The sequence below is a fragment of the Schistocerca cancellata genome, chromosome 2 (genome assembly GCF_023864275.1).
Source record: "Schistocerca cancellata isolate TAMUIC-IGC-003103 chromosome 2, iqSchCanc2.1, whole genome shotgun sequence".
Classification (NCBI taxonomy): domain Eukaryota; kingdom Metazoa; phylum Arthropoda; class Insecta; order Orthoptera; family Acrididae; genus Schistocerca; species Schistocerca cancellata.
Window position 1 is genome coordinate 604,842,777 of NC_064627.1, and position 22,739 is coordinate 604,865,515.

The window sequence follows — 22,739 nt, forward strand, 5'->3', positions numbered from 1 at the left end:
TTTGTCTTGTCAACATCTCTCTCCTTGACCTCACTGCTCTCGTCTGAACAACATGACAGAAACCCCCATTTTCATCAGATCAAAAGTCTCTCTTTCCCACTCCATTGTTCAGTCACTTTCTCTAAGTCATTCTCAGCAGGAGGAACCTGACTCTGGAATACTCTTTCACATTATATTAGATAACTGAATAACATCTCCAGATTCAGAAGAAAGTTAATAAAATATCTACTAAAGCACCAATAAATATTACCATCTCCGGTAAACGCTTGTTATCCTTGTACATCAGGGATGGCCATGACGTGCCGAACTACACATGTGCAGTGGGTGGGCCATGGACAAGCCAAGGCCCAGTCTTTCACTTGGCTTTGCTTGGTCCTCACAAAGAGAGGCAGTCTGGTGATCTAGCACAGCAATCTTTTAAAATGAATGGGAATGACAAAAGAGAGGGATGAGAATTCTCAGTTCACACAAGCAAGAGGTATTGCCTATTTGCTACAAAATGACATTACAATACCATGCAGAAAAAATTTAAAGGTTTAGTTGACAATGAAAGAACAAATTTACAACAATCAACAGATGGGATTCAGTGTTTCACACATCAAAAAAGCAATTTGCACTAAATTTGCAGGTGTGGAGCACATGAAGAAATTGGTGGTATGAACAGTAAAATTTCTGAAGTCCCATGTCAGCTGCAACAGTTTTCAATGGAACTCAATGAAGAGTATGGAGACTTTATGCATGGTGTCTCACCCTAACTCTGCCACCTCAAATATCTCTGGAACAACAATAGATATTCAAAAACAGTTTTCACCAGCATGAATGTACGGCAGGGGCTTAGGAAACCAAATACTACATCTACATCTACATCTATGTGAAATTTTAAAATATAAACAAATGCTATCTTCAACACAAACTTGTGTATTTTTAAATGAACAACCCCTATTATTTTGTATGCAATCAATAGCGTGAAAAACCACAAAAATAATGGTGTTGGTTGCATCGCAATATGTCAATTACATCCTGAGAATAGAAGCTTTCAAAATGTGGTGCTACAGAAGAATGCTGAAGATTAGATGGGTAGGTCACATAACTAATGAGGAGGTATTGAATAGAATTGGGGAGAAGAGAAGTTTGTGGCACAACTTGACTAGAAGAAGGGATCAGTTGGTAGGACATGTTCTGAGGCATCAAGAGATCACCAATTTAGTACTGGAGGGCAGCGTGGAGGGTAAAAATCGTAGAGGGAGGCCAAGAGATGAATACACTAAGCAGATTCAGAAGGATGTAGGCTGCAGTAGATACTGGGAGATGAAGAATCTTGCACAGGATAGAGTAGCATGGAGAGCTGCATCAAACCAGTTTCAGAACTGAAGACCACAACAAAAACAACATAATGAGAAATTGCAAAGTAAAGTTGATGCTTGAAATAAATGAAGTGCACACTAGCGCACGTCCTGAGATTCAAGCGTGCACCTCACGTTGCCAGCATGGGCGTACCCAGCGAGGGGCATGGCAGTCCCCCCCCTCCCCAGAAGATATTCGCAGCTTTTTACTAGTTTACTGCTTTATTTAATAAGAAATGCTGTATGTTTTCTCGGATTGTACAAGTGCATTCTTGTATTTAAAATGTTTATTAAAAGCAGTTTTCACTGGTTTACTGCTTTATTTAATAAGAAGTGCTGTATGTTGTCTTGAGTCCTTGTTTCCTGAGACTAGTATGACCTGCCCCCCCCCCCCTCCCCCTCCCCCCTTAGTTCAGATCCTGGGTACACCCTTGGTTGCCAGTAATCATGATGTGATTGATGTGCTACATCAGTGGAATGTTAATGTATGGTGTGGTATTGTATGACAACATTTCATTGATGGTACTCCTAAAAGGGGATAATTTAGCCCCTTCTTGAGCTGCACCTTCTTGACCTGGTCCACCTCTTATAATGTGTCAAATAATGCAGTATCAGAATGATGGATGTCCTGCGCATATTGTTTATTGTTGCAAAATGATAACTAGAGGTACAATTAGTGGTAACACACTTGGTTTCACGTTTTTAAACCTCATAAGTTCTGAAATATGTGGCTTGTAAAGGATAGCAACAGTGTCACAGTTTCTGACGTAATGTATCACATGTAGCACTGTGCTCAGAGCAGGGATTGCCTGCACTGGTGCCTGTATCCTGCTGTAAACATACCAATATCACCATTGCACGCTCTACCTTCAGTGTACAAATGTCTCCTAATCTGGTCTGCTGGACTGCTCTCATACTATAACATAATTCACATATGTTGCTACATTAAAAACTGTTTTCTTGTGGCTCATTACATTTGACATCATCTAGTCAATACACCAGCCTTCAGTAATGAAGAAAAACTAGATCTTATTTTAATTTATGGCGAATGTCACAGAAATGCAACCACAGCTGTGACACTGTATGCTGAATGCTACCCAAATCAGCTGTGTCCATCACATCGAACCATTGGCAACATCTGCAAGACACTCAGGGAAAAAGGAAGCTGGGCTCCCACAAAATGTCGACGTACAATGCCAGCGGCTGGCAATGGAAACGAAATTGCATGAGGTGTAGGAATAAGCCACAGTAGTGTGTGCAGAATCTTGGATCGGCATTGGTTTCACCCATTCCATATCTCACTGCACCAAGAACTGTATGGGAATGACTTTGAATCCCGCAATGCATTCTGTCATTTTCCCTTTCAACAGTTGCAAGGTAATCCAGTATTCCTAAGCAATACGTTGTTTACGGATGAGGCTTCATTTACAAATCATGGTAATGTGAATCTGCAGAACATGCACTACTGGTGCATACAAAATCCCCACTGGATTCGCCAAGTTGCTCATCAATGACAGTGGAGTGTCAATGTTTGGTGCGGTATCATTGCTAACTGTAATGTAGGTCCCTATTTTTATTGTGAAACATTGAACGGACAGCAATATGCATCATTTCTTCAACACACACTAGTGCTCCTCATGGAGGATCTGGGATTGGGAACTTGTCTATCAATGTGGTTCCAACATGATGGATGTCCTGCACATGATGCAAAAGTTGTCAGAGTCATTCTAGATGTGACATTTCCAAATACGTGGGTGGGGCGGGGAGGTACTATGCGATGCCCAGCACAGTCCCCTGACTTGACGCCATTCTGTCTCTGGGGCACAGTGAGAGACAGAGTGTATCAAGAACTCCCAGTGACAGTAGAGGATATGCAACATCATATTACTGTGGCATGTGCAGCAATATCTGTAGAAACCCTGCAATCTGCGCAACACTCTCTTGTTACCCATCTGCAAATGTGTATTGATGCAAATGGAGGGCACTTTGAACATATGATGACATGACACAGTTTCATAGGTCAAGATGTGAGTGTACAGTGTATACATTTACAATTTGAAAAACATAACTTTGCATTGGATGTGTTACTTGTTTATTTTTGTGGGCTATGCATACCTTCCCATTGTGTAAGGCCCTCACACAGGCAGTGTGAGGTGCACACTTGAGTCTCAGGATTTGCGCTAGCTGTTTGATTCATTTATTTCAAACATCAACTTCACTTCACAATTTCTCTGGATGTAATTGATGTATTGTGATGCAACCAACACCATTATTTTTGGGATTTTTCATGCTATTGATTGCATACAAAACAATAGGGAGTGGTTTGTGGTTGCCCACTCTGCATCAGGGTACGCAATAGCACAAAACATATTGTTTGAAAGTACTACAGTGCTGCACCATGACGTAAATAAGAAAATATTATAGCAATTACTATTTTGCTAACTTACATTCTTCACAGGTGAATAGATTTTGTACTTTCTTTTTGATGGTATACATTGTGCTCATATGTGCCTTCCACTTCAGACTGTTGACTATGTGACTGATGAGCCTTTTCCTTATGTTGCCATTTGTTTACTGTCAACTTTAGCCAGTGGATAAGTTATATTACTCTGTGTACTTCCACTGTGTGATAGTAAGGAGGGGAAATAGATTACTGAATAAATAGTGCAAAGTGTTGTTTAAAATGACATATTACTCCAGACAAAGTTACAAGTGAGGTAGTTGTGCTGGTTAACATCCCCCTGGTAACTAAAGAGCATCTGTTTAATAGATTTTTTATTTTGTCTCTGTACAAAAGTTATTTTGGGCAGACAGAATAAATTTATATAAAGTAATTTAGAAGCAACACCCAAAACTATCAGTATGTGTAGATTAGTACCAGTCATAATTTGTCATTAATGTACTTTATAGAAGTAGTCTGCAAAGGGTACTTCTGTCTGTTATGCATAACCTGTATCATTCCACATTCTTAAGGCCTCTCCTTCATGATGGGTTTTACAGAATACAATATGAGACTGAATGAATGAATTTACGAATGAAAGCAAAAGACCACTGTATGGAGCCAAGTTTTACAGGAGATAGCTTGGAACAGTACTTACTCCAAGATCTCTAATATGTGAGAAATACAGCCTCATTTCAGAAATTTTTAATGTTCCTACAAACCTTTCATAAAAGTTTTCTTTGTTTGATACTCAGGCACAAAAGTAAATCCCAAAAACAGAATTGCATTCTGGAAAATCAGCTTTCAGAGTGAAATGTAAAAATGATAAGTTCTCTTACCACGAACAGACAGCAGCAAAATGGGCCACAAAAAGTTTTAAAACAATTAGGGTAATTTATGTGTATTCCTGGAGACTGAACAGTCCAGCTGACTCAGCAACATTGTTGTAGAATCACTTAACAGTTACAGTGGCAACACCATGTTGTATTTCTAACAGCTCTTCCTTTATAGTTGGCATAAAGTATTATCTCCTTTACTTGAGGGGCCCATCTTTTAGACCACCACAAAGACAGATGTTACAGATAAAGTACATCACAAAAGTTAGGAGATATTATGATTATAACATTGTGCAGGGACAACAATATTATGATGATTATATATAATAATCAATGAAATATAATCATATACTTACTTTCCACTTGCATCTGTAGGTTGATTCATGATACGTGTCTTTACAACATCGGCTGGTGTGCCCATAGTAGCAGCCACAAGTCCAGCACATCCACTAAAAGTAAATAAAGATGTTGTCTGTTTGACTCTAAGTGACACTAAAAATGTCCTTGAAAATAAATTCTGAACATGAAAACATCCAACAATTAATAAAGACTTCAGTCATATACAGGTTGGATTCTCTATTGATACCACACTTGGTGAAAACAACAGAATCAGCTCATATCTACAGTCACTACAAGCTGTGGGAGTATGCATAAGAAAGATACGCATTAAGCAATACTTAAAATTTCTACACTGTTCCTTCCATTATTGGTCAGCATTAAACTGCATTAACAGATCTTACAGGCAATATAATCTTAACATATAAAATAATAGATGAACTACATAGTATAGTACTTATGAAAGAAAAAGTTTTTGTGTTCTGAAATAGTACCTTTGTAAAAGTAATTCACCACTTCATTGACCAACCACTTTTTACAAATAAATACTATCTTCCATAATGAGATTTTCACTCTGCAGCGGAGCATGCGCCGATATTAAAGTTCCTGTGTGCCGGACCGAGACTCAAACTCGGGACCTATGCCTTTCACGGGCAAGTACTCTACCATCTGAGCTAGCCAAGCAGACTGCCAGTACCTCATCTCCTACCTTCCAAACTTCACATACGCTCTCCTGGTCCCGAGTTCGAATCTTGGTCTGGCACACAGTTTTAATCTGCCAGGAAGTTTCAAATACTATCTTATAAATTCATATGAAAGAAAGTGTCTACTCACCTGCATTTATTAACACAAACAAAATCAAAGGCTTAGAACATTAGCAAAAGCATAAGATTTCAATCACTGGGTGAAACAGTTAAATAGTAAACTTTGGCTCAAGCAGATTCATATTCACAAAAACTGAAAAAAAGGAAGGAATAACTTCGTGCTTGAAACTGAGGTGAAGGCAATAATAAATTGTGCCATTATGATAAAAGTACAGACAATGTACCTTCAGACAAAACCATCTCCATATTATCAGCACTGAAATTCTTTATTTAAAATTACTATCAACAGTCAACATGGTTACCAAACAGTGCATCCAAATGCTGCTGTGACCAGGTTAATCAATCAAAAGCCAAACTCAGGAAACATGCCAAAGTGCAGGAAAAAATAGACAGAATGCAACAATGGCAAAGATGGTCACAATATGTAAGACTCTGATCATAAAGAAACAAACAATAATACAACATAAGGGAAACATACACTTGCTAACATAAAACTGAGGTTGGGCACTGAAAGAAAGTAATAATAATAATAATAATATCAAATCTGAATTCTACTGACTGCCAGTTGCATTATCATCTTACTGCAAGCACAACACAAAATAGGGAAAATTTTATTAATGTGCAACAAACACTAGGAAAGACAAGGAAATAAAACAATGTATGCAATTGTTATTTGTCTCCTAATGTTTACCTCGAATCTCTTTCCATCTCAAAACTGAACAATGTGTTCAGTTTTTCATAAAATGTTGTCAGTCCAATTCCCTTCCTTCTCCCATCCTACCTTTATGAAGAAGCTATTAGCTAAAAATGCTAGATTTTCTTGTCTTCAGTAGTTTCACATTTCTTTCAGAGCTAGTCATGAATCTGGGTTTACCACTTTGTAAATTGGCAGTTTTTCACATTATCATAATCGCTAATCTTCTTTCTCAAGTTCCTCATTTTATAATAAAAAGCACAAGATGATATCGAAAAAAGACAGGACTTCATAATCTGATAAGAATACCAAAACCATGCAAAAAATATAAAAAGAAGCAGCTGCTTACACAAAGCAAAGGTTTGAAGAGAGGAAGAGGAAACAGAAAGGGACAAACAAGAGCAAAGAAAAGAAAGAATAAAATCTGTAAATGATAGAAGCAGATGGGAGAGAATATCAACCAAACTGGCTATTGAGAATAAACAACAAACAAAAAGGAGATGTGTAAAAGGGTGATAGCCAGAGACAACAACAAAAGACAAATCCAAAAGACAACTTCCGTTTTTGTGTCCCTCTTTAGAGGCTCTGATATATCATTTCTCAGTCAGACTATTTGGTATGGTAATAAAAGGTCATTTCAGACGATTGTAATGTCACAGTTTTTGGTGATTGGCTGGAAATACCTGGTGCCACTTGGGTTCTGAACACATTTCTGTCATGAAGAGAACTGGGCTTGATTGTGGGTAGTACAAAGTGGCGCACATAAAACCGGCCCCTGCGCTGAATGGAATATGAATGAAGAAAATCAACGTCCATCATCACTTTCTTACATTTTTATTGTACTGTTTTGTTATTAACTATGTAATTAACAGTTTAAGTAAGGGATTTACTTTTATTAGTTTAATAAGCATATTTTAGAAAGGAATTTAAAGTCTGTGTTCAAAATGTTCTCCGCCAACATCCAAGCAAAGTTGTGCATGTCGAAGCATGTTAAGGAAAACTCTTTTCAGTACTTTTTGAGGAACGTTAAAAAATTTTAATGTGTTAAGTGTTCTGGGACTGTTGCGGTAGACTCTAGCCTTTAGAAATCCCCAGAAGTAAAAGTCAGTCACATGTTGACAAGTCGGGAGAGCGGGGTGGCCAAAAGCCCTTACTAATGGTCCTCTCTTCTGTAAAATCTGTACGTATACGAACTAAGGACAAATCCGACGTATGAGAAGTTGCCCCCATCTTGCTGTAAATATGCACAACATTTTTCGTTTGGAGTTAACAGAGCCGAAAATTCATTGTAGAGTTGCAAGTAAACGTGTGTTGACAGTTTCGTTGAAGAACAATGGCCCAATAATTCTGTTACCAGATACAGCACACCATACACCAATTTTTAAATCGTCCGCCGAAAAAAGGAAGAACGGATCAAGCTGTCCCCCAGCGACGTGTTCCAACAATCAATTACAGTAATTTGTACGCTTACCCTTGTCCACTTCTTTTATTTGCTGAACAACACTCACATGGTAATGTTTCATTTTTAAGCCATGAAGGATGTGTTGACATGATCTGTGAGATATTTGATATTGCTGTGATAATCGTCGTATTGATTTGTAGGGGCTTCTTTCAATATGTGCCGTCATGTTTGCCACAACTTCAGGTGTATGTACAGTCGGTGCCTTATTTCTCTTTGAATTAACAACACTGCCAGTCAAACGCCACTTTCTCACTAGATTCTGAATCATTGATTTTGCAGGAATGTTACTTTCTGGAAACTTTTCATGAAAAGTGTCATGAACAACTTTAATGGATTCAGACCACACATATTCTTCAACAAGGAACACACATTCTTCAATGGTGTAAGGCATGACAATGAAGTACACGGTTTATAATGACTGCTTTCCATATGAACTACTCACACGCTACTGCTGTTGGAAGGTGGCAAAGGAACTGACAAGTTAGTAATGCTACTCACACGCATTCGCATTCCAGTTCAGGCCAGTTTTATTTGTGCCACTCTGTACAATCTCTTGGGATCAGCAGCCTCTGACTGCAGATTGTGTTATGTGATATATGATGAATTCACTCTTATGTGTTCTGTGGTTGCTCCCTTTACATTAGGGAAGTGCTGTGGTTACCTGCTTACGTCTGGCTACAGGGAGTAACATGAAACAGCCAGTTATTAAATCAATGTTGACAACGATCAGACAGAAGAGAGAGGATGGCACCCAGCACTGGTAACATAACCTACTCCACCCAAGTAACAATAATGGAGCCCAATAGATTTAATATCCCCAACCATTAGTGGTATCACCAACAATTTTGTCACAGTCCCTCATGCCCTGACACATTAGAGGGAGGCCTGGAAACCAATCCCAAATGTTGGGTGCAGCACTGTTATTAGGACCTTCATGTCAACACCTCTTTTCCTTTTTCAAACCAAAACAGTTTGTAATCATATCAAAAGTATTGTACATTAAAATTGTTCCAAATGTGCAAATCCACAAACACAATTTTGTGCAAAATTAATCTTGTAAGTATTTCAAGGTAGTCACTATCTTCAGTATATGTACCTTACATAAGTACACATCATTGTCAAAAGAGAACTGTAAAAAAACATAATTACAGTATGTGTAAGTGCTGACTTGTCATTTGCATAGGTTTGCAACTTTATTCGGTTTAGCACATTCACATTCAAACAGAAAAGTCTAATTTAAAAAACAAAAGAATATGTACTGCACAAGTGGCTCTATACAGTGCAACAACTGTTGAAGCATTGTCATACATTTAGTCTTTGCATCTCATGAGCACTGTCTGTAACTGTTTCAGTTCAGAATATTTTAGTTATTTATATGTTCTACCAGTCATATTTCTGACAGCTCACTAAAGTGCAGAGGTAACATATTTTCTAAGAAAAAAATGGCTACATACTAACAATTTATATGACTGGCATTTACGTTACTTGTAATCCAGATTTAAATTTAGGACCCAAGTCTCTTCAAAAGTCCCTCAAGGGAATAGGCTGCTTTTTCTACCTGCACTGTTAACTCACAAGAATGAAGATAAAAACAGTTTTTTTTTTTGCAAGCATACTTCACTCCACTCTGTGCAGAAATAATTTTAAGTAGTGAATAGAGGACACCATTTTAATTCAGATATTGTCGACAGCATGCTACCAATTATACTGTCCAACCACATCTTGCTGCCAAACACAAAGTGTCAACTTGTCACAGCGCCCTTCATCACAGGGACAAATTAATATTAAAAATAGTATCAGAAAAAATGTAAAGATAATATAGGAAAATGGCTATAAAAATTAATAACAATAGTAAATAAACAAAAGTACATCAAAGAATCATTTAAAGTTATGAAGGGAGGAGCATATTGGGAGAATCATAAACAAATTGTAATTCATACAAATAACATACAGCATTGTCAAGTCTAAAAATGATCATCTAAGGTTCTTAGGAAATGCACATAAACAAAAACAGGGTGAGGAAGGAAGGAAGACATCAGTAATGGGGAGAAGGATCTTTATTAACTAATTTCTGATGATTACGGTTCACAATCATGTAAAATTTTGTACAAGACATCACAGTCACCTTTGAGTGTAAAAATTATTTATTTGCACTATTGAAATTTTGGCTGTACACACACACACACACACACACACACACACACACACACACACACACACACACACACACACACACACAGAGAGAGAGAGAGAGAGAGAGAGAGAGAGAGAGAGAGAGAAGATTTTTAGATTTTTAACATGCGGTGAAGCACAGTTATACCAACTGATAATGGACATGCAGTCAAAACTACAGTAGTACAAATAAATAATTTTTAAATTCGGATGTGACTGTGATGCCTTTTATGACATATCTTTATTGAGTTATGGTGCTATGTACTAACAAACTTCACAAAACAATGAAATATCTAAAACTTTTTAGATAGTACATGCAATTAAAAATGTCAGTAAAAATGCTGATATTATTAAACCTATAATGAAACTGTAGAGAGGACAGACACTGTGGATTTGTTAGGTAATGAACCACATGTATACAGCACAAAAGTGAAAATATTGCAACATCAGCGTAGGAGGGAACGCAAAATAAAATGTACCAAAAACTAGGATACATCAGGTATGGAAGGCATAGACTGAAGCATCTTTATTTACTTAAATGACATTGCATTAACAAGGTGAATATACAACACATAAACTTAACATATTTATAAATCTGTTTACAAAAGACAAACCGGTAATGGATGTCATAATGTTTAACAAGTCTTGGACAACATAACAGATAAGTACAGGGAAATTATATTCATTTATGAAATCTTGAAAAGCATTCTACCATGAAGAACAATCCCTGGTTGGTCAGAGTTCAAAAAGGCATCAAAGTACATCAGTAATCAAAGAGGCCAAAAATTGGAGGGTGTTTCATTTTGATGGGATGTATCATAAACCATGTAGGATCAAAGGGTATGTTAGATGCTGATTTAGCTGACCAATATATGCCTAAGTATCTAGCAAGATAACAGACTTACTAAGCATGAATAATTAAAATATAACACTGAAGGAAGGCATGAGAATGCATTTAAGAACCCGTCAGATAAAGCAACAAGTCCCCTATATGATTAAAGTTAGCCAAAATAGTGAGGTGAAACATCTCCAAAAATTTTGTACAACTGGTGGATCCCATGAACTTGGGCATTGATCAATTATAGATACTCATGCCAAATGTAAGCCTATCACATCATCTCTTAGTTGGATTACAGAACAGAAAATAGTTGGCACTAGCTATGATACATACAAGCACTGATACAATTGAGCAAGCATGTGTGTCATTGGTGAGGAGACATTTTTGTCCGAATCTTACCAAAGATATTAAAGAATAAATACCAACTGGAGCCTGTGTGACTGTTAGTAAGTGGATGATGGCAGGTTGATTGATGAACATAAATTTGATTATTCAAGAATATCTAGATCCATCCACTAAGACTCAAAATGCACACTTTTCATACCTTCATCTGTAGGATGCATCACATAGTGCTTGTCCTTTAAGTGGCACTCAAGAGCACTGTTATTTTTGTATGTGTGCTGTCTCGATCTGGGTGTGAAATCTCAACTCATTTGGCTGACAGATGCTATTGTAAAAACCACAGTGAATGCTAGAGATCTGTGAATGTTTAAATTTATCTATTTTATCATCAGGGCTATGGTGAAAAATCAGTGTGAGGTTTTTGTGGATGCAAAAACCTACTCATCCCTACCCTTTTCAAATGTTTATGCAGTTTTGTCACAACATGGACCATAGCACAACACGGCTACGTGTTTAAACTTGTCACTGGCTATTGAGGCTTGACACTACTTCTATTAAGTACACTCCTGGAAATTGAAATAAGAACACCGTGAATTCATTGTCCCAGGAAGGGGAAACTTTATTGACACATTCCTGGGGTCAGATACATCACATGATCACACTGACAGAACCACAGGCACATAGACACAGGCAACAGAGCATGCACAATGTCGGCACTAGTACAGTGTATATCCACCTTTCGCAGCAATGCAGGCTGCTATTCTCCCATGGAGACGATCGTAGAGATGCTGGATGTAGTCCTGTCGAACGTCTTGCCATGCCATTTCCACCTGGCGCCTCAGTTGGACCAGCGTTCGTGCTGGACGTGCAGACCGCATGAGGCGACGCTTCATCCAGTCCCAAACATGCTCAATGGGGGACAGATCCGGAGATCTTGCTGGCCAGGGTAGTTTACTTACACCTTCTAGAGCACGTTGGGTGGCACGGGATACATGCGGACGTGCATTGTCCTGTTGGAACAGCAAGTTCCCTTGCCGGTCTAGGAATGGTAGAACGATGGGTTCGATTACGGTTTGGATGTACCGTGCACTATTCAGTGTCCCCTCGACGATCACCAGTGGTGTACGGCCAGTGTAGGAGATCGCTCCCCACACCATGATGCCGGGTGTTGGCCCTGTGTGCCTCGGTTGTATGCAGTCCTGATTGTGGCGCTCACCTGCACGGTGCCAAACACGCATACGACCATCATTGGCACCAAGGCAGAAGCGACTCACATTACTGAAGACGACACGTCTCCATTCGTCCCTCCATTCACGCCTGTCGCGACACCACTGGAGGCGGGCTGCACGATGTTGGGGCGTGAGCGGAAGACGGCCTAACGGTGTGCGGGACCGTAGCCCAGCTTCATGGAGACGGTTGCGAATGGTCCTCGCCGATACCCCAGGAGCAACAGTGTCCCTAATTTGCTGGGAAGTGGCGGTGCGGTCCCCTACGGCACTGCGTAGGATCCTACGGTCTTGGCGTGCATCCGTGCGTTGCTGCGGTCTGGTCCCAGGTCGACAGGCACGTGCACCTTCCGCCAACCACTGGCGACAACATCGATGTACTGTGGAGACCTCACGCCCCACGTGTTGAGCAATTCAGTGGTACGTCCACCCGGCCTCCCGCATGCCCACTATACGCCCTCGCTCAAAGTCCGTCAACTGCACATACGGTTCACGTCCACGCTGTCGCGGCATGCTACCAGTGTTAAAGACTGCGATGGAGCTCCGTATGCCACGGCAAACTGGCTGACACTGACGGCGGCGGTGCACAAATGCTGCGCAGCTAGCGCCATTCGACGGCAAACACCGCGGTTCCTGGTGTGTCCGCTGTGCCGTGCGTGTGATCATTGCTTGTACAGCCCTCTTGCAGTGTCCGGAGCAAGTATGGTGGGTCTGACACACCGGTGTCAATGTGTTCTTTTTTCCATTTCCAGGAGTGTATGTTCACTCCCATCTTCTGGACATGTTTTTCTTCAATCCACTGGCTATCCTCACTTGAACAATTATATCAGTTTCTTTATTAGTAGCTTCCATAGTAAGTTGCAATTTAGATAAACCTTAACATGAAATAAAAATATGTGCTCTTACAGATGGTACGCTGGTATGAATCTTCTCCAATAATTATGTTGTTGGCTGCAAATTTATGAAAAAGTCAACACCAGTTTTGATTGTTCCCTTATAATCCACAGATTGAGATAATTCAAGCATCCTTCCTCCTCAATTACTCATACATTTGATTAAGGATATATGCAAGTCTTTCAATCTCTTCCTTATTGCCACAGTAAAGGGTGAAAATTTGATCAACATATCCACAATTCATAGTAAGGTTTTTCTAACTTTTTTGTGGCACTCATAAAACTTATTCTCAGGGCCATTTACAAATTAATAAAGATACCTATCAGAATGTCTGAGAGGCTACAGCCCACAGCTAAACCACCATTCTGGTGATAAATCTTGCCATTTAACTGTGCAGGACACCAGGAGCAGAATGAGTGTGTTGGAAGGGAGGCCAGCTTGAAATGAAAGAGAGAATCAAAACAAACTTTTGACTGTATTCTGACAGTGTAATGCACACGAGGTCTCACTGTGGGGGCAGACGTGAAGGCTAGCTGTTGTTCCAGGAGTTGGGCCATAATAAAGGAACAGGGAGCTGGCAGTTCATATGTTGGTACCTGGTGCTGATGAGCAGAGAGACAGAGCTAGAAAGCACCAGCTGTCTGCTCCCTGTGGCAGCTAGATCACAATGGAGCATCTCCTCTGAATGACATATGGATTACAAGATAGCGAATCAACTACTGTGCCCCTGGACCCTCCAATGACTGAACACGTGACCCACCTCTACACTACCTGTTGACTGAAGAGTGACATGGAACCACCAGTTTATTCAGAAGAGACAACAAAAAAGTGGCATGATGTTGGATTCAGCAACTTAAAATCAGCTCTCTCCTGAAAGGCAGGTAGGCTTGAATGCAGGCACAGATTGAAAGCTACACAGAGAGTGAAGTCTTAGCTAAGATAGTTTAAACAACTTTTTTTAAAAACTAAATCCTAACTATTCCTGGGCTGGCAAGGTCATCTTGCACAGAACTTAAGGCAGGGTCAGCTGCATAAGCTCAATAAATTCCAAAGTCTCAACCAATATCGATAGTGTTTCTTCAGTAGGAATATTGGTACACAGGCTGATTGTGTCAAATGATGTGAGAAAGCTCCCTCTGGTAGAACAACACTCCTTAGAAAGGCTGAAATTTCATAACTGTTTTGAACACTTTAAGACTGAAAGAATGTAAGTCGACTTTAAATAATTTAATTTGGCAGTGAAGCTTAAACTACTTTGGATTCACTGTACTAAGCCTTGTCTTACTGAACTCTGAATCAAACCAGAAATTAGAATCACTTATACGTTTCATAAGCTCATTATTAAATTCATGCCTATTCCAGTTTTTTGGTGCATTTTAGTCTACAACACCTCCTATCCTGACACTGAAATATTTTAACTTTTATCCTACATACATGTGATTCATCACTTAACAAAACCACAGTGCGTGGCCCCTTCTATACTTTCATTATAGGCTTAATAATGTCAGTCTCTTTTAATAACATTTGTCAATGCATGAACTACTTATCAATTTTAGATGGTTCATTATTTTGTAGTTTTTGTTATCACAGACTTACACAAGACTTACACATAGGAGCGTCGATAATGCCGAAAGCCAAGAAGTGTTGCTGCAAACGCTTCTCATAATGCTCCCAGTCTTCAGCGACCTTGTCGTAAGGAGGGAATGGAGGCGGAGAAGAGGAAGACAGATGACGAGTAAGCGACGTCGACAACGCCTGAATAGCACCCGTCAACTGTGTTTGTTGTGCCTGAATAGCAGCTGTCAGCTGTGTTTGTTGTTCAATGAGCGCTTGCATAAGCTGTTCCATGTCTGCCTCGTCACGAACACACAAATCCACAACGCAGTGAAAATATCCCATCCTCGTCACCAAAAAGTGTTATAACCTTTAATTCCAAATAATTGCGTGGATATTCAAACACACTCACTTAGAAACAAAAGCTGGTTACATGATAACAACTCAGTATCTCTCATTCGACTGCCATGCCATGACATGCAGCCGGCGCCGTTCGTAGCTAGGTGGCGCTGCTGCGCTCAGCCGAGTTGCGGAGCGCCTCTATCGCCATTTGCGCGTACTGTCCTGGCGACACTGTTAAATGTCATGGCACTGTCACAACAGTGCAGTGCAGTGCAGTGCAGAACACACTATTATACCACAGCAGAAGACCTTGTAAACTGTTCACATTGTGATGATAAACTTTCAACCACTTCCACAGAATATACATGTCAACAAACACAAAAAGGTGGAAGTATTACAATAATCAAGTATTTGCCTGCACTGCATGTAAGGGGAAAAGTTTTCCAAACCATATATTTGTGCCAAAATTTGTAGTATGCACAACTGCAGCTTAGAACCATTGATTTTGTATAAGATACATTTGGCATGACACTTACACACCTCAGAAATTTCACAAATGTACACCTTTTTCATGTAGGTGTAAACTGAAATTAGTGAGAACCATTTTCTGAGTGAGGATACTACTGCCCAAATTTATAGAATGCACTAATGTAACTGCAGTGTTAAACTGGTGATATTATACAAATTATGTTTATCACAGCACTCTATATTCAAAAAGACACACTCACAATTTTCATTACAATGAGTGAAAGATAATAAGGAAATACCACTAATGACATGTTAAGGTTTTTATGTAAAATGTTAGAATCTAGTTCTTTTAAATGAGTTTATCTGACACATCTGATCTCCTCCCCCGCCTCTCTCTCTCTCTCCCTCTCTCCCTCTCTCTCTCTCTCTCTCTCTCTCTCTCTCTCTCTCTCTCTCTCTCTCTCTCTCTCCCCCCCTCTCTCTCTCTCCCCCCCCTCTCTCTCTCTCCCTCCCCCCTCCCTCCTTGCAGCAGCATGGACTAACAGCTCGGCGACCATGGCTGCGGTTAGCCTTGACACTGCATCAAAGACAGGAGCACCTGCGATGGTGTTCTCAATGATGAACCTGGGTGCACGAATGGCAAAACGTCATTTTTTCGGATGAATCCATGTTCTGTTTACAGCATCATGATAGTTGCATCTGTGTTTGGCGACATCGCGGTGAACGCACATTGGAAGCGTGTATTTGTCATCGCCATACTGGCGTATCACCCAGCGTGATTGTATGGGGTGCCATTGGTTACACATCTCGGTCACCTCTTGTTCGCATTGACGGCACTTTGAACAGTGGACGTTACATTTCAGAAGTGTTATGACCTGTGGCTCTACCCTTTATTCGATCCCTGCGAAACCCTACATTTCAGCAGGATAATGCATGACCGCATGTTGCAGGTCCTGAACGAGCCTTTCTTTCTGGATACAGAAAATGTTCGACTGCTGCCCTGGCCAGCACATTCTCCAGATCTCTCACCAATTGAAAACATGTGATCAATGGTGGCCGAGCAACTGGCTTGTCACAATATGCCAGTCACTACTCTTGATGAACTGTGGTATCGTGTTGAAGCTGTATGGGCAGCTGTACCTATACATGCCATCCAAGCTCTGTTTGACTCAATGCCCAGGTGTATCAAGGCCGTTATTACGGCCAGAGGTGGTTGTTCTGGGTACTGATTTCTCAGGATCTATGCACGCAAATTGCGTGAAAATATAATCACGTCAGTTCTAGTATAATATAATTGTCCAGTGAATACCTGTTTATCACCTGCATTTCTTCTTGGTGTAGCAATTTTAATGGCCAGTAGTGAATTAAGACATACGATAGGATCCATAAGAGATTTTTCTGCCCAGGTTTATTTAGGAGTGTCCATCACTACGTGTCACGCTGTCAAGAATGCCAGAGGAGAAAGGCAGTTCGTCAGAAACCACCTGGCCAACTCATACCAATTCCACCAGCTGAAACAGGAGGAAATTTACTAACCCAGAATAGGATCAAGCATTTCTACTTTTTTTCCCTCTTCACTCAAGTGTCTGGTCTTGACTACCACTTTTCTGTCCTCCATCATACTAACCTGCAGAGAAGATAATCAGCACTGAATTACTTGGAGAGATCATAGGAACAGTCATTTCATTTACTTAGATAGGTAGATATTTTTATTTGCTTACAAATGTGGCTGTTGCCAAGATGGTAACACAAAATGTTTCATGTCATAATTACGTTACATCTCTAGTTTGTTATACAATAACAGGAGAAATGAAATTTATACTTTTCCTGTTGCTCATATTCTTGGTTGTTGTGCCACTGTCAGAGCAAGTGTTTAAATTTTGTAATGCTTTCTGAGATGGGCTAAGGATGTACCATAATAAGTTGCTCCATTCCTTTACACCTTTCCAAACATAAGAGTATTTCCCTCCATTATTGTTTCATGACTTCACTTTTATTTTGTACTCCCAGTCTTTTCTACCCATAAAACTTTATCAATGAACACCCTGTGTCCTATGTCTTCCCATGCATCCTCACTCACATATACTCGGTAAATTCCCCCATGTTTGGCTCTTACTCATCTTTGTGTGAGAGTTTTCTAACCATTTCTGTAATGTCCTTCTGTAGTCTTCCTTTACATACATAACTGCTCTCTGTTGGCCTACTGTCTGCTTCGACAGATATTGTCACTGGGGATGCCATATCATTTCTATGTACTCCAATTGGGATTTGCAGGATATCTCCTGTGTACCCTTGTTTGCATTGTAAGGTGTCATCATTAAAATGTGCAGATACTTACTGACTGCACACTTTTACCTCACCCCTGAGCAGAGGACACTGGAAGCATATGCTTTTGACCAGCTCATAGCACATTCGCTGCTGAGGCAAGTCTTGACTCTTTGTTCCAGAGCAGCCAGCTTACAGCTTATAAAAGGAATGAATATGTAACGGGTTAATGCAGGTTAGAAGTGACATAACTGTTTACGGTGAGTCACTAAAATGATCACTTACAGCCTTTTCATCATTTTTGTAAATAATATTAACAATCACTATGCGCAACACTGCTCACAGATCAACACTATATTCACAACAGCTACTTATTTTTATGGTGGACAATAATGTTGCATGAAGCTAGTGTTGGCAGCAACTATAAACATTATGGATCGGTAAAAAGTGGGTCAACTTCCACCAACCACAGAAGGGCCAGGATAAAGTGCGCGACAAGTACGTGCCTTGTTTACTACCTCACCTATGTATAATTCTCAGTCATTGTGTAACTACTATATATGTAAGGAAAATACCCAACATTCTTTATTTCATTGGCTGCTTTATAACCTGTGGTCTCTGGACCCCCCCCCCCCCCCCCTACATCCCCCTACACACCCTGCCATCTTTCAATTCCAACTTATTTAAATTACGTGGATATGAATTGCCCTTAAAATGCATTCTAGCTGTACGAAAATGTCTCTAAGAAAATTTTGTTTCATGCACATTGTTTTATAGAAAATTTTGAGAATGAAAACATGGTCCAGGCAGGCTATATTCTGTTTATTATCTATGTGACTGGCCAATATAAACCTTAAGTCATTTTGAAGCACATATCTTAAGCTGCCAGCCTCATTTTACATTACAATATATTGCTGCTACATGTGGACACGAATGCATTTTACTTATGCGTGTCTGTCGCAAGAGTAACATGCATTCTTGTCCACATGTTCCAGTGATATATTATAATGTAAAATGAAGCTGGAAAGTTAAGATATGTGCTTGGAAATGAACAAAGCTTGAAACTGGCCAGTCATATAGAAAATAAAAAAGAACACATCCTACTTGGACCATGTTTTCATTCTCAAAACACAGTGAGGCTGTGACCCCTCCCCCCCCCCCCCCCTCCACCAAAAAAAAAAATTATAGAAAACTGGCATCAAAGAATATAAATTTGCCTACACTCTAATCTTAAATTTCCACATAAAGTAGCACAGGATGTCTGTTACCCATAATGCAAACTCTCAGTATTTCAGGAGTAGCCAATAAACAGAATATCTACCAAATGTAACATAATTGCCATGTAAGTGCAAGCACAACATATGCATGCCAATAAGAGTAAAAATATTTAAAAATGCTCTCAGTTAAGTTTGCTCTGCTGCGTCATGTAATTGCATTCTCAACATCAATGTTCAAATGATGTACGGCAGCCATTTCAAAAACTATCAATGGCTACCAGCAGGTGGATAGACAGTAGGTGCAAATCCTATAAGAAAAATTAAAAACAATAGTCAGACATGTATGAACAAAAGTACATTAGTAATTCACACGTTTGATTTGAGGGCTGATAGGGAAAGGGTGGCAGGGTGAAGCATATTGGGACACTCACAGACCAGTACAGATGAGAGCCAATAACATGCAAAATTGTTGATTCTAACATAATAAAGAAACAATCACCTAAGGTCCTATAACAATGCAGGTAAACCAAAATAGGAAGAGGGAAGAGAGGATACATCAGGTATGGTGAGGAATATATTTATTTCTATCTTGGATTTCCCCATGGATCTATCAGCTACTATCTTTTCAGTTAGCCCCTCTGCGGGAACCTGCCTCCCTGTCCTTCCAAGAAATGTGTGACTCATTGTCTAACTATTACCGCAAAAACACCCACGCCGCTGCCGCCCGCATGGCATTCTACCGGTGTCATAAACAGCCCCATCAATCTTACCGGGCTTGGGCGGCGGAACTACACGGTCTGAGTAGGAAATGTCAGTTTGTCACGGACACTCATCATGAGTCTTATGCTGATTCAATGGTTAGGGATGCTATTCTATGGCTTGCTCCTGATAAAGAAGTTTGGTAACGTGCCCTACAACTGCCAAACCCGTCGTTGTCGGAATTTCTAAGCATCGCTCAATCCTTTGAAGTGTCTCACGCTGCTGGCGCGCAAATAGGCGCGTGGTGCGATGTAGGCGCTGTACAGTCAACTTTCGACACATACAATTTGCCTGTTTCACAGGAGAACGAAGATGTGGTGGCGGTTCACTCACATAAACAACATTGCGTTGGGCCGCAACGCTTGCAGCGAAAACAGCAACCACAGAAGCAGGTTCGTTTCGCACTTCCTTCTTGCCCACGTTGTTTTGTATAGCATGACAGGGCCGCGTGTCGAAAACGTTGGGCCACATGTAATTCATGTAGGAAAAAAGGCCACATTGCTTCTGTGTGTCAGTCCCCTAAAGTTCCTGTCGACGAGGACAAGGCATCGGACATGGATGTTAACTGTGTGCTTTCTCAAACAAATAAGTTGTTTGTTACTGTTCGTGTTCTGGATAAAGACATTCGCATGCAAGTGGACACTGGCTCTGGAGTAACTCTCATTAATTCTCACACGTATTTGGAGTTGGGCTCCCCTCCCTTGTCTCCAGTTATCCGAAATCTGAGAACTTATAATAAACAGAAAATTCCTATCATTGGCCAGTTTGATGCTTCCACTGCCTACAAGTCTGTTGTTAGGCCCCTCACATTTTATGTGGTGGATCATGCAGGCACTGAAAACCTGTTCGGTTACGATGCTTTCCAGTTGTTCGGTTCTCCATTGATGACGATGTGCACCTCATATCTGAGGATATTCCATATCAACAGCTGGATGGATTGTGTTCTGAATTTTTGTCCGTGTTCTCTGTTGGTCTGGGTCGTGCCAAGGATTTTGAAGCCCACATTACTCTTAAACCTACAGCTCACCCTAAGTTTTTCCGGGCCCGCCCTATTCCGGGGGCATTGCGTGCACCTGTCAAGGCTGAGATAGACAGGTTAACAGCTTCAGGGATTCTCCTTCCTGTTACCTCCAGCGAATGGGCATCACCAATCGTGGTGATTTCTAAACCAAATGGGAGTCTGCGATTGTGTGGTGATTTTAAAGCCACCGTCAATGCTCAGAGCCTCATTGACAATTATCCTCTTCCCCGTCCTGAGGGGTTATTTACCAAGCTCGCTGGGGGCCAGTTCTTTTCCAAACTTGACTTATCGGAGGCATACCATCAGTTGCCGTTGGATGCTTCTTCCAAGGTATTTCTCGTCATCAACACTCCTTGTGGGTTGTATCAGTACCAACAGTTACCATTTGGCATCGCTAGCGCGCCGGCCATTTTTCAGCGGTTTTTGGAACAGCTCACGGCTTCTGTTCCCAGCTGCATAAACTATCTGGATGACATTGTTGTCATGGGGGCCTCCACTGAGGAACACCTTCGCAATTTGCGTTCACTGTCTCGGGTTTTGCATTCGGCTGGGTTGAAGTGCAATCTGGACAAGTCACAGTTCTTCCAACCCTCCATTGTGTATCTTGGTTTCCATTTGCCCCGTGAGGGTATACGTCCTCTACGTCAGCACGTTGCGGCCATTAACGCTCTACCCCGGCCGTCTACGGTCAAAGAACTTCAGGCGTTTCTAGGCAAGATTGCTTATTATCACAAATTCATTCCATCCGTGGCGGCGGTAGCTCATCCTCTGCATCAGCTGTTACACAAGAACGTCCCTTTCTGTTGGTCCGACAAGTGTGAGCAGGCTTTTGTCCGCCTGAAGGCTCATTTGCAGTCGGCGCCTTGCCTTGCCACATTCCATCTGGGTCAGCACTTGGTTCTGGCGACTGACGCGTCACAGTATGGCCTAGGGGCTGTTCTCACCCATTGGTATGGGGATGGGTCAGAACGACCCATTGCCTATGCTTCCAAGACCCTCAATGATGCGCAACGGCGTTACTCTCAAACTGGAAAGGAGGTGCTCGCTATCATTTATGCTCTAAAAAAGTTCAGCATTTTTTTGTATGGTTCTAAGTTTCACCTCATCACCGACCACAAGCCGCTGGTCTCTCTGTTCAGCCCATCGGCGTCGCTTCCAGATAAGGCAGCTCACCACCTGCAACGTTGGGCCTTATACTTGTCTTGTTTTCACTATGAGATTCACTATCGCCCCACGGCCCAGTATGCCAACGCTGACGCATTGTCGCGATTGCCGATGGGCCCCGACCCGGTTTTCGATCGTGATGAACTACTCTGTTTCCACATTGATGAGGAAGAACGTCGTGCGGTCAAGGGTTTTCCACTTACAGGTTCGCAGGTCGCATCGGCTACTGCGCGGGACCCGGTCCTGCGTCAGGTGATCGGTTTTGTTCAACAGGGTTGGCCGGACAGGACCAAGGGCCAGGCATCGGATCCCCTTCGCAACTACCATGCCTTGCGCCTTCGTCTGTCTGTTCGTGATGGTGTTGTTCTTCTGGCCACGGATGGCGCATCTCCACGGGTCGTGGTGCCAGCCTCTCTTCGCAAAGCTGTTCTCAAACTGTTGCATTAAGGCCATTGGGGGATTTCTCAGATTAAGTCCCTGGCCCGCAGGCACGTTTATTGGCCCGGTATTGATTCAGACATCGCCCACATGGTTGCTGCGTG

General features: G+C 41.1%; 1 protein-coding gene across 1 annotated transcript in view; it reads right to left on the reverse strand.

Annotated features, from left to right (window-relative positions):
• Window positions 1-22,739, reverse strand: part of LOC126162256 (mitochondrial uncoupling protein 4) — a 427,706-nt gene that overhangs the window by 20,400 nt on the left and 384,567 nt on the right. Inside the window, exon 7 of the mRNA XM_049918647.1 lies at window positions 4,976-5,068. Within this exon, the coding sequence (XP_049774604.1) occupies window positions 4,976-5,068 (93 nt within the window). The remainder of the gene's footprint in view (window positions 1-4,975; window positions 5,069-22,739) is intronic.